Source organism: Populus nigra, chromosome 4 (assembly GCF_951802175.1).
Source record: "Populus nigra chromosome 4, ddPopNigr1.1, whole genome shotgun sequence".
Taxonomy (NCBI): domain Eukaryota; kingdom Viridiplantae; phylum Streptophyta; class Magnoliopsida; order Malpighiales; family Salicaceae; genus Populus; species Populus nigra.
The window spans coordinates 16,934,382-16,947,241 of NC_084855.1; the positions used below are offsets into that span (position 1 = coordinate 16,934,382).

A 12,860-nucleotide genomic window follows, 5' to 3' on the forward strand; every position below is an offset into this window, starting at 1 on the left:
CTTTCTTTTTGTGCTGCCCGGAGTCGGAAAAGGGAATATTGAGAAGACCAGAATCTTCTTCACCGGAAATGTTACCCTCGGTAATATTACATTTTACCGTGGCGTGCAATGCAAAGATGATTTATTCATTGTCAAAACTAGTGCTTGCATGCCAGAACGGGGGGGGGGGGGGGGGGGAATGAATCAAAGAGGAAACAGAAGAAGAAAAATGCAGCTTCGGCCAAATTACCAGCCAATAAATATCGTACGATTCCTGAATGCGGTCAATAATTAAAACCTATTCTACGGTCAGGACCTGCAATGAAATTTCCACAAAATACAGGTCCTAAATCTAGGCGACTTAAGAATAAATTAAACAAGAAATGCCTATACATGAAACATACATTCTCTACATGAAATAGCTGAGCGATTTCTTCTTTCTCGATCCACCTTCTCCATATAGATCATTCCATTGGAGGAGCTCGTTCATGTTTGTGGACTCTGATGACACACTTGCACACACCTGCAATTATTGGAGTATTAACATGACTGATTCATAAATAAATTGAAATTAGATGACTAAATGGCAATGCTAAGGTTGTTGTTTATGTTTGCAGGGATGGCATTTCTTTCTTCAATAAAATCCTAAATGCACCCACACATGAGGCAACAATCTCTGATACAAGCTACAAAAGCCAAGGAAAGAACAAAATCAATCAATCTTTCAAGGTGAATCCACATGAGAGTAAAATACGTTTCCAAGAGGCTGCGCCTGGACAAAAACACCACATTAATCCCTGTGGTTTTAAGATGATTCTATTGAGCGTCTTCACAAGGGCAAAATGCCATGAACTAACTGCTAAATGTAGAAAATTACCGACCAATAATATATAGCATCTATGGGATTTCTAGCCTCTCCATGGTATCAAATTGTTTTTCTAGCCTCTCTATAGCCAAATGCATCTGTGGGTTCTCACATGGGTCTTCTATTCCGACGTTTATAAACTAGAGGGCTCTCATATCTGACTGTTCTCTTTCTGTAACAGCATCGCCATTCCCAAGTCAATTATTATCTTATCCTCCCTATTACTGCCATCATATTCTCCAACATAAAAAGGAATAATCAAAGATTAAATTTTAACAGATGGCTGGGTGGGGAACTTGAAAAAACAAAATGCTGCTCCAGGATGGAAAGGTCGTTCGATGATTCGAGTTGACCAGCCCAGATTCCCAGACCAAACAGCTAAAGTAAGATATTTGGGCCAAAAGGTGAACAAACAAACAAACTTGAAACAAGTAATAACATGCTACTCAGTCAACTCCCCAACCAATTAATGAAAATGTTCTGAATCATCATACCTGTTCATGCGCATATCTAAAATCCTCCATCTTAAGAGGACGGATGTCAGAACTGCTGTACAATGTGGGCAATGGACTATTCTCAGCCAATGCCAAAGTTCTTTCCTGAAATTGTGCCCCTCAAAAGTCAATTGCACAGCCAATAAGTGAACAAAATTATGTACAAAAGTCGAATCACATGTATAGCATTTAAAAAAGCAAGCAAGATAGCAATTTAGAAATTTCCCATGCCAGGTTTCCTCCCAAAATTTGTTTAAAAACATCAACACAGCCAAATAAAAATGATAAACATGTTTCCATTCAGTAGATTGGAATTTACAAGTCAACAAGCGAGTATATTTGGACTTCAAAGAAAAGCCTTGATTCATTTAACTAAAATGTTTACTGGCAGTGTAACAAGTGCTCACATTACATACCCGCCTGTGCTAATGTTATTAGATGCCATATTTGCAGCAGCTATGCTAAAAGTTTCAGGAATGAATATCCTAACATAAACCACATGGCAGTCATATCTAGCAGCCCCTCTCAGGCAATTCCAGGAATGTAGTCTCCTAGGCTAACAACTTAACAGGAATATACATGAATGTGCTTATGAGCAATACTTGCATCAGAACACTGTGGACTAAAATGACTTCTAGGCATGAAATGATTCAGACATAAACCAAGTCCAAGGAGCCCTTAGCACAAGCACCGAGTGAGAAGGCTACCTTGGGGTACTTATGAGCAATACTTGTATTGTAACATTGTAGACTAAGAAGATTTCTAGGCACGAAATGTTTCATGGAATAAATATTCAATGTGGGGTTTCAATTATATATGCACACACACACAACATTGCAATTAAAGAACTAATGTGGCTTTCAATTACATAAGTTCTAGAATAGAGAACATCAGAATAATTCACATTAAACAAATAGCAATGTCAAGCAAACCTTCTTTTCTGTTTTTAAAATTTCTCGTATAGGACAATGTGCGGCAGTAACACAAAGATTCTGAAAAGAAAGGGGGGAAAAGAGATTAGACAGAAGTAATGAGAGTAAAATCATATGCTAGCTAAATAGCGTGAAAGAACCTTTATATCGCTCCCAGAATAGCCATTAGTCATATTTGCAACTGCTTCTAAATCAACATCAGGTGCCAAATCTTCTTTGGCCAAGATAACCCTCAGGATTTTTTCTCTATTCGGTGCATCTGGCAAGTCAACCATTAATCTGCAAACCAGTTGCAGAAGAAAGTCAATGATGTTGCTATTTTGCCATTTTAAAGAAAAGGGTAAGATAAACATAAGACAGAGCACCTCCGGGGAAGTCTCCTAATAACAGCCTCATCAAGGTCAAAAGGTCTATTTGTGGCAGCAAGTACCAAGACTCGTTCTTTATCTTTTGTACGCAGGCCATCCCAATTCACCATGAACTCATTCTTCATCTTACGCATAGCCTCATGCTCCCCTGGATTTTCACGTCTTCCCAACATGCTATCCACCTGAAAGAACATATAAGCCAAGTGATTGAACAATCATTTCATACTGACTCAAATGCAGTTGATATTGTTGCTCTTATTATCATTATGACAATGATGGTATATAATACAGTCTCTATGTATTTCATTAATTGCATTTCGTTGTGGTTTCACACTCATTTCCTTAAATATCAAGAAAGACATGTTTGAGAAGTTGGGGACTTGGAAAGACTAATAAAATGAGGGGAAAAAAATGGTGGGCAACAAGCTGATGAAGGCAAAAAAGAAACGCTCTTTCTCAAACAATGCTGGTCGCAGGCCTTGCAATAAAAAGTCATCTTAACATTTTATACTGTTCATATATGACGTAGATTCAAATTTTAATTCTCATCATTCCAAATTAATTATGTTCCAGTTGTATGACCAGCAAATGCTTTGCATTATCAAATAGAAATTCTACAAGACTTGTATGAAATTTAGCTTTTAACGTTGCTGAAAAGAACAAAGACAAAAAAAGGAACCTCAAACAGAGACTATAATAAGGAAAAAAATGTGCCCGGACTATCACATTTGCGCTTGCCTATTGGCTGTGGCTTTGTCAGGGGGTCCGGGTTTGAAAATCAGCTATCAGAATGAGTGACAAGAAGATATATTGCACAAACCTCATCAACAAAAACAACACTAGGAGCGATTTTACTAGCTAAAGAGAACACTGCCTTGACATACTTTTCGCCTTCTCCAAACCACTGCAATAAATATTGATGTTAACATTTCAATAAACAATAGCAATGCTCAAGTGAAAGCTCACAGAACATCAAATAGCACAACATATATGTACTCATATGTACCTTCGAAGTAATGCTCGACATAGATATATTTATAAAGTTTGCACCAGCCTCAGTTGCTACAGCCTTTGCCAGCATTGTTTTCCCAGTACCAGGAGGCCCAAACAGCAATATTCCCTTGCAAGGCTGTACAAGGAATAACATCTTGTAAACATAAAAATAAAAATACTTATAGGAGGAAAGAAAAAAAAGCCTCCATATTTTGCAATTAACCTTAGTCAGCTGTCCTTTGCAAAACAATTCAGGTCTTTGCAGAGGGAGCATAACCAGTTCCTTCAAGGTATCCTTCACATTTTCTAAGGCTCCAATGTCATCAAAGGAAACTCCAATGTCACTAGGAGGCATGACATCTGCTAGAAGTTTCTTCTCAAATTCATTCTCAGTGACCACATCCTGAAAGATGATCTTTTTGGTTAATATCATGGGGGGGGGGGGGGGGGGGTGAATCAGATAAACATCTAAACAGATATGGCCATCAATTTTACCTTCAGTGACTTCTTCAAGCTCTTGCTTTCATTTTGTACACCATGTAGAACGCTCAATCCATACAAAATGCTGCAGCATATACATCAAAGGAAATGTTAATACAAGAAAAGAGTTGGCATTTTATAGTTAACGATGGAAAAAAAAATGAGGAGAAAAAAAACCTTTCAGAAGATATAAGAATTTTGGAATCATTGACAGAGGCTTCAGAACAATGCATGAAGTGGTGACTCAAAGCCCATCCCACTACTTTCTCCACACCTGTTTAAGTAAAATAATAGCACCAGTGAAATATTGCAGTTTAATGTTAATATCAATACCAAAAAAAAGAAGAAGGTGAAGATATGCAAGAGTTGAGTCAAGAACCCTTACTTTCAGTTGTAAGGGCTTGATCTTTAAGGCACACAGTTTCTAGGTCAGGGCAACACAAACCAACTCGGCTGAGAACCTACACACATCATGTACAAAGTAAATAACCAAATAACAAACACAGAAACAAAAATCTATTTTCTAATTTCTCAAATTTAGAAAACCAAAAGAAATGAAACAACATATACAGGTAAAGTAAGAAATAAAGCAAAGTTATGTTTAGATCTTCAACCTGATCCATATAGATTGGATTGGAATAATACCTAGCTTCGAGAGAACTTGTGTATGTCAGCAAAAAAAAAAAATGGTCATTCTTCATGGCCAGTCTAAAGCACAAAGTCTGACCAAGAAATTCTATGATGCTCAAGCTGTAACTACCAACACTTACAACATATGAGAGAGAGAGAGAGAGAAAGGAGGAGAGAGAAACATGACAGGGAATTAAAAATAATTTTTGAGGAGAGAGATATTCTTATCACTTTTGGTGAACCCGGATGTGATTCTCTCTCCTTGTGTCTCTCTCTCATATGTTGTAAGTGTTGGTAGTTACAGCTTGAGCACCATGAGGACCTAACTAGAAAAAAATTATTTCTTTTTCTGAGCGAGTACGAAACTGTATGCGTTTGGATGCCACACACAAGTATAAAATGAATCACCATTTGACCACTTGCAGGGGCGCATCAAAAGCAGTAAAACTGAAAAATTATCAAAGGACCAAACTAGAGCAAACAATGTTTGATTCTAAGCATGGAGGCATCTGTATGTGTTTGGATGCCATGGGTGAGAATAATGCTATTTCAACTGCATAAGGGTTGGCTACTGTACATATATAAGAGGAAATCCTTGCACGACAGGAGCGACAGAAGCAGCAACCGCCATTTAGGACGTAGGAAAATCAGTAGGAAAGTGGACATAACAGTTCACAATTCAGAAGCAATGATACTTACTGAATGAAAGCTAAAAATGTTGGCTTGTGCTTTCAGAGTTTCAATATCACGCTCCAACTGCTGTTTCCAGTCCACAAGCAACGCTTCATCCTGCCAGGATGCTCAAAAATGTTGGCTAAGGCATTCAAGGGTTGAAGAAAATAAAAAAAGCTTGACTAGATTATAAACTGAATGCGGGAACAATACCTGTGGCAACTGTACTGTTACTTTGTTTGGGAAAAGTCGTGAGAGCTGCTTCATTGCTTTGGGTGTTTCTTTGCTCCTATCACTCGGTCTTCCAAAGCTATCCTGAATTAGAGGCTATACTCGCATCATTTTAATTCTTCAGTGATGTGAGACTGATGTAAATGACACAAAACAACCAGTATGGAAGCTTTTGACTCTAATGCATATAAGAGGTATCAAAACTTTAATTTTTATTGTGGCCAGCGAACAAAAGAGCAAATGAGAATTGTCTATATAAGAGTTGTGTTAGGCACTCAGATATTTGATCAGCTCACCATGGCACTCTTGGTCTGGTCATGCTATGGGTAGAAGTTAAGCTTTATACCATGTGAAAAACTGCATCAGATGCAAGAGAATCATGCATAACAAATTTTACAATAAAAACAATTAAAGGAAAATTGTATCCATGCGAGGATACTGAAGAGAGTAATCCATCCATGTGTAGGAGGCTGGCATGGATTCTTTTCTTGTCATTATGAATCTTATTTAAATTTTCCATGTCTTATAGCTTATCGCATATCAACTTCTAGGGATACTTCATGGAAATGAATCATTTTTTGCAGTAAATGCTGATCATGAAAGCTAATGACTTGATTTAATATGCAAAGTCAAAATCCACTAGCTTGACTTGTCTATATAGCATTTTAAGTTTTTAAGTCAAATCATAAATATTGTGTTTACCAGAAGTTCAGATCTAATTGTTCGAATTCAAAACACTTACATATCTTTCTGTGCAATCTTTTACCATTATTTAGGTCCAAAAGGGAGCCTTCCCTTTTCTGCATTCAGAAGAATTCTTGCAGAAACCCACAAAAGTCAACCACCATATCATCACCGATTAAGTCCTAATCTAGATCCTAAATTAGCCAAGGCTTAAATTTAGTCACGTCTACATCTCCTGAAAGGGAGGATCTGCACAAATCTATCCTCTGCCAAAACTATCAAACTAAAAAAAAAAAACATAGCATCAAAACATGCTTGAACTGATCAATGGCGCAATAAAAGGTGGCAACAAACAACATATATGAGAGCAATCCAAATAAATCACTGGTACACGCTTCCTAATTTAAGCCCTTTCTGATCCATAAAATCATTAAAAGCATAATTGTAAAATTTGCACCAGAAGGATATGCCTAACACAAGCCTGGATGATAATATGATTAATATTCATAACTATTATCAAGCTATATCTGTTTAAATACAGCTCATCACATACAATGACAACAAAGCCTTATCCCATACTAGTATATGCAAATTAATGAGTATCCAAGTAAACAAACACAGCTATTATGATAAGAGCATGTTAATTTAGCAAACTCTTATCTCTATATGCACACATGCCCTGTGAAAGAGGGAGAGAGAGACTAATGGCAAATCAGCCATCAACCATAATGCTTTTGAGAACACGAACACGGAGTAGAAAAAAAAAAAGCTCATAACCATTATGACAATGCTTTGCATACCGGAAAAGCAAGATCAAGTAATGCAGTGTGGTTGCCGCCAAACTTCGTAAATAGAAGACCACCAGCATGGGACTGTAACATAACAAGTCATAGAAAATGTAAATATATATTGTCAGGATATAGAAAAACTTAAAAGTATCAAATAGCAAATATACAAATACAGGTACCAGAATATCTGCCAAAGGATTACCTTCTCCTTACGATTGTCAATCTGGGTATGGGAGCCCATTACGATAACTTTCTCTGGTAAATTCTCAAGCTTACTCTTTAGGGAAGTGTATACATCTTGATTTCCCACCACAGACTTCTCTAAGTCTTTCAAAAACAATATTAGGGGGGCATTTTTACTTTCATTTAAAGCAACCTGTGAAACATCAAAAAAATCAGCTTGGGGCCTTATATGAGAAGAAGAAGAAAGCAGCAACAAACATTACTCTAGTTAAAGTAGCAAGGACCTCAAAGAGCTCATTAATAGCAAGCCTGTCAACATCTTCTCCTCCAGAACTATCCAAACGAAGTGAATTAGCTGAGAGAAAAGGAGGCATTAGTGATATTGGATGATGTTCTGCTGCAAACAAACACCATCATCTAATTATCTAATAAATCAGTGACATAGTCTAGATGGTTCAAGAACGCACCAGTACAAAAGAAACCATGATCCTCTTCACAACGACCACCCAGGTCATTGCCTTCTGGGATGGATTGATCAAATCTAACGCCAATTTTATAGGTGTTGTTTCCTTCAAAAGTAAGGACCACCTTGCCTCGTAAACCAATTGTCGGTTCCCTATCGAGAGAAAAAGTTCAAAACAAAACATAATTAATTTTTTTTTTTTTTACAAAAACTATGCATCTGGTTGAGTATATGGTATTCAGGATGGCTGGGGATTTTTTTAATACAGTTCAAGGTACAGCCACTTATAGCATATAATCAAGAAGCTTGGATTCAAGAGAGAATTAAAGTCCCGTGTACTTGGGAGAGATATAGCCATTAAATTGAAAGGAACACAAATAATAAGAAAATAGGACACCTTAAGAAAAGAAAGAAAAATACTTTAAAGGAGGCTGCAAAGAAGAAATTGCAGATGCCAAGGAGGTACCCACAAACTTTACTCTGTCACCTGCAATTTAACAAACTGTAAGTCAGATAGCTATTTAGGTATTAACTCTTAAGGTAGTCCATGAAACAGCAGCAAAAGGACAATTTAAAAAAAACCGCTGCTGTTATAAAAGCAAAAATGCCTGTTCTAAACGTGTAGTTTTTGGATGATGCAGTAGAAGTTTCCTGCTTTGGCCGGGCATGAGAACCAAATGTAGAGCAACCAGTTATGCCAGCCTCAACACTAGAAGTAGGTTTCTTAGTTAGTAATGCTGCCTGCATGGCTCTTTTGGCAAATGCAGAGACTCTTTCTGATTTTAAACTTTCTCTAGAAGAATCAGCTTCTTTGTGTATTGATCCCTGAAATTATTAGAAAGCAGTATGAGAAGAAATTAGAACGCCACAAAACATGCATATTTGGTGCTCCAAAAAAGCAACATGGCCTAATATGGATGGAAATTTGTGGGAGACATGGCCTAAGGAGCAGTGAAACATCACATATAAAGAACAAAAAAGAAGATTCTGAAAAAGATATCCAAAAAGCTTACACCAGGCAATTGAAGCGAATCCACAATTAGTAGTCTAGCACCAGCATCTTTGGCAAGTGCCTTTGTCAGAGTCTCCTGATATATTTCAGAGCCTACAGCAAAATTTCACAAGAACAGGAGCTAATAACAATGAACGTACAAAATGAAGCAAAAATATATATCATAAAGCACATAAGAGAGGGGCTACCTGCAGGACCAGATAGTAACATGCGTGGGGACACAGTAGGGAGATCGCAAGCAAACTTTGCAACTTTGTTACCACATTTCAGATGGATGAATGCAGCACTTATCAAAACTTTCTTAGTTGTATCACTGTAAGAGGGCTCAGGGTCAGTAAAAGTACCAATTTGGTCCAGCACAGCAAGACATGAGATAACAAAAAAATTTGATGATTCTGTTATTAAGAGCTTGATTGAATTGGTGTTTTTTGTAGAATTCAACTCAATTCATTGCCTTTTGCCAGTTCCTTAATCCATTAGTCAATCAGAGTATAATTGAATTGAAAAGGTGAATTCCATACATGTGCTAATCCTGCCTCTCTATAGCCTAAAAGAGGTTAGATCATGCCAAGAAACAGTAACCATACATGTGCTAATCCTGCCTCTCTATAGCCTAAAAGAGGTTAGATCATGCCAAGAAACAGTAATATCAAGCTGTTTTTAGATTGGTTAGCACATGTTTTTGTCCTTATGTTTTAAGTCATAAATGATAGAGACATGTACAGCATGAATAATTTCCACACTGAAATGAATAGCATTCAAAGATAAATATTTTACACTACTACTTGACAAATGAAAATGTGCACCTTAGATAATATGGGAAATTGTCAAATGAAACTTCAATCTCTTCAGGGTTTAGAATTCCTTTTTGTAAACTGTCCTTGAACAACTGCCGTCTAGTGGACATTAGAACTGGTGGAGGATCAAGATCCTTGAGGATTTCTCTCCTTTCCCTCTCATCAAATATTTTATCAAATTCAGAAGATGAACCTGCAAGCATCCGCAACAATGGCTTTAACTCATAAGTTGAATTTGGAATCCTTCCAATAACTGCATTTGTACGAGCACCCAATCTCATGCTATCAGCATTAGCATTTTCACTGGCAGCATTAGCATTTTCATTGGCAGCATTAGAGGAAGGAGCAACAGCTTTCTCGCTTGGGGAAACATCACTGGGATCATTATTGCTTGTGCCATCCTTCATTTCAACATCTGGAACATGATCTTCGGACACTTCACAGCCAGAAGGCAAGGTGGAAAAATCTGTATTTTGCTGCCCATCCTCACCAGTTTTGGCAGTAGGCGGAAGAAGATGTGACAAAGAAGCCAATATTGATGCGCCTGCATAATCTGAGGGGTCTCTAGACCTTGCCTCAATGTGAATCCCTTTTATAGGAGCACTCTGGGCTTCTAAGATGCTCACAGAAGGCATGCCTGGTGTGCCTAAGCTATTGCTTGTTAGCTGCTGAAATATCTAAAATTCCCATTAAGGAATTCAATGATCCTTAGAGGAGGTGATGGACATTTAAGTCAAATAATATAAACATGCAAAATCTAGATAGGAATTTTCATTCTATACTTTCACAGAAACAGAACAGTAACACAAACAACAAAAATAATAATACATAAAGCCACATAATTTTGCCAAAGGCAAAGTGAAGGAAAAGGATACATATGCATGTTTTCCAGAAGTAGTGAAAATCACTTCATCGCCTCCATTTAATGCTAAAGTTTCATTCTTTTGATAAAGTTTACCATTTACTTGGACTGCTCCTTTTCCCCCAGTGATTTCCAATAAGGCAATAGGTGCACCTCCACGCTGCAGGGTGATTATAAACAGATTACCAAAGAGGGGCCAGAGTTGGATTGCATGATTATGGAAAATGATGCAGTGTCTTACCTTGATGAATAAATTTTTGTTAATTAACAAGAAAATTAGAAATTAGACAGTGCAGAGATTACTACCTCTATGTGCTTCAGTTTGCATAAAATAGTACTGATTGATGAATCATTAAGCCATAAATTGCATTGTCGGCTTTGACCAACAGTGAAAAGAGTGCTATTTATCAGCTTGTGAGGGTTCTGCAATGAATAACACACTTAAAAGCATCAGAAACAATCACTTGTTCAGTTCCACAAAATATGGTAAAACATCAAGAGCAAATTTCAGAAATCTGCCTTTAGGACAAAAGAAGTAAACAAAATTCAGCACTAGCTTTCCAGTTATTGTCATGACTTGGAGAATGACAAATCTTCTGAAGCCCGCTTTCCATTTTTTAACACCAAATCAACAAATCATGGTATAGGGGAATTAAAAAGAAAAAACAACATTTATTAGCATGCTCGACATGAATTTTATTTTCAACAGCAGCTTATATACTTGAAAAGCCACTAAATGACCTATACTATCTCCAAGATACAAGAATATACAACAAACTTTACCAAACAGAGAGATGAACCACATAACTGAAATAAGCAAAAAAAAATCCTGAAACTCCATTCCCTCCCCTTTTGAAATAAATTCTACCCAATTTTTCCTAGGTAACAAGCTGAAAATAAATAGAAAATTTGAGACCCTCACTGCACAGCACTTGAAACCTCACACGACAAAGCTCCAATCAAATTTCCCCATATATTTTTCCAGACAGCAACACATACAGAAATGAACAAAACCTTTTGTAGAGCACTTAAATACCCTGTGAGACACAGTCCCAAGTACCTTAAAGTTTGACATTAACATCAATAAAATGCCTTAATCAAACGCACACTCACAACCTGCACAAAATGCACGCAACCACGAAAGAAGCCACCAACTCAAAAAAAAAAAAATTTGCTCTTAAATTCACAATGATATAGATAAGTCTGAATCATCTCAACTAGATTCACAAAATACTACCCTAAGAAATCCAAAGACTCGAAACATGATAAGTGCTGCCAAAACAAAGGTTTATTTATTAGGGAGTTGCCTGGCAATAAAGATCGAAATATTTCACCAACAAAATAATTTCCAAGCAACAAGTTCAAATTAGTGTCAACAATGTATTAAGAAACCCGTAGAGTGATGTCATCACATACTATAACAAACTTCCTCATAATAAGCTCCCTAAACATTGTAGAACAACTTGACTGTCTATAAAACCAAGGCAGGTGAGATTTTCACAACATGCAGACCCAGTGGGAAGCTAATAGGCTAGAATTATAAAAACAAAACTCCAAGTGACAAACATGAAATCCAGTAGTCCAACATCCAACTAAATTAAAAGCTTTAAATTTATCATCTTTTGGTAATAAATAAACAGATCACTAAAATGAAACACCACACAATCATAAATAAACAGATCACTAACATGAATCACCACACAATCACCTGTGAACATTGGGACAGCAATTGGCCCCATGCAGCCTTGGCATTAGATTTTACTGATTTTGGTACTCGCTTCTTTGACTTGTTCAGCACTACTGCACCCTTGGATTTCTCTCCATTGGCAGTGACTTCATCTAAAATCAAAACAACTATTGAACATAAACAAAATAACACCAATCTGTTTTCAAAGAAAAAACAGAATAGAAACAAGATCGCACCTAAAGACACCAATTCCTCGGCTTGAGTCTCCTCTCCAGACTTAGTAGCCTGCAAATCTAATTCAGACCCGGAATCCTTTTCCTGACTTGTATTTTCTATCGGCAGTACCGGTGTCGGTACATCGCTTGTCGACGATGATACCTCAGATGCAGCAGCAGCAGCAGCAGCAGCAGCAGCCTATGTTTCAATCAGCAACCGACAATTCAAAAATTAAAATGCATATCACCGATTTTTTTATAAAAAAAATATTAAATCTAAAACGGATATATAGACGTGGAGAGAGGGGATACTTTGCATCTTTTAGAAGAGGGAGGAGGAGAAGAGGGAGGAAGAGAGCGTTTGGAGGAGGAGGAGGAGCTGCGTCTGGTTTCAACCATATTATTGCTGTCGTTTTGCTTTCTGCTGCTTGGTCGTTTTGATTCAAAAGAGGTGTGGTTGTTCGCTTTGATTGAGAGAATCGACGGGGAGAGAGTTTAAAAGATTTAAGAGAGATAATTTATGAA

At 37.2% G+C, this 12,860-nt stretch overlaps 1 protein-coding gene across 5 annotated transcripts; it reads right to left on the reverse strand.

Moving 5' to 3' along the window:
* Window positions 1-197: 197 nt before the first annotated feature.
* LOC133692275 (uncharacterized) lies at window positions 198-12,860 on the reverse strand. Of its 5 annotated transcripts, none has more exons than XM_062113091.1 (27): window positions 12,648-12,860; window positions 12,357-12,534; window positions 12,142-12,272; window positions 10,740-10,856; window positions 10,447-10,593; window positions 9,581-10,248; window positions 8,963-9,087; window positions 8,776-8,867; window positions 8,371-8,587; window positions 8,183-8,249; window positions 7,767-7,915; window positions 7,563-7,654; window positions 7,319-7,492; window positions 7,129-7,200; window positions 5,627-5,740; window positions 5,441-5,530; window positions 4,497-4,572; window positions 4,289-4,385; window positions 4,127-4,196; window positions 3,855-4,034; window positions 3,645-3,767; window positions 3,459-3,542; window positions 2,636-2,820; window positions 2,411-2,549; window positions 2,271-2,330; window positions 1,339-1,443; window positions 198-502 (listed from the first exon to the last, which is right to left on the reverse strand). In XM_062113091.1, exons 1-27 carry the CDS (start codon window positions 12,732-12,734, stop codon window positions 389-391), a joined length of 3,753 nt encoding a protein of 1,250 aa, XP_061969075.1. In that variant the 5' UTR covers window positions 12,735-12,860; the 3' UTR covers window positions 198-388. The 5 variants fall into 5 exon arrangements, with proteins under 5 accessions (XP_061969075.1, XP_061969076.1, XP_061969080.1 ...); XM_062113092.1 differs by having other exon boundaries at window positions 12,357-12,527; window positions 12,647-12,860; XM_062113096.1 differs by having other exon boundaries at window positions 5,627-5,728; window positions 7,584-7,654; window positions 12,648-12,859.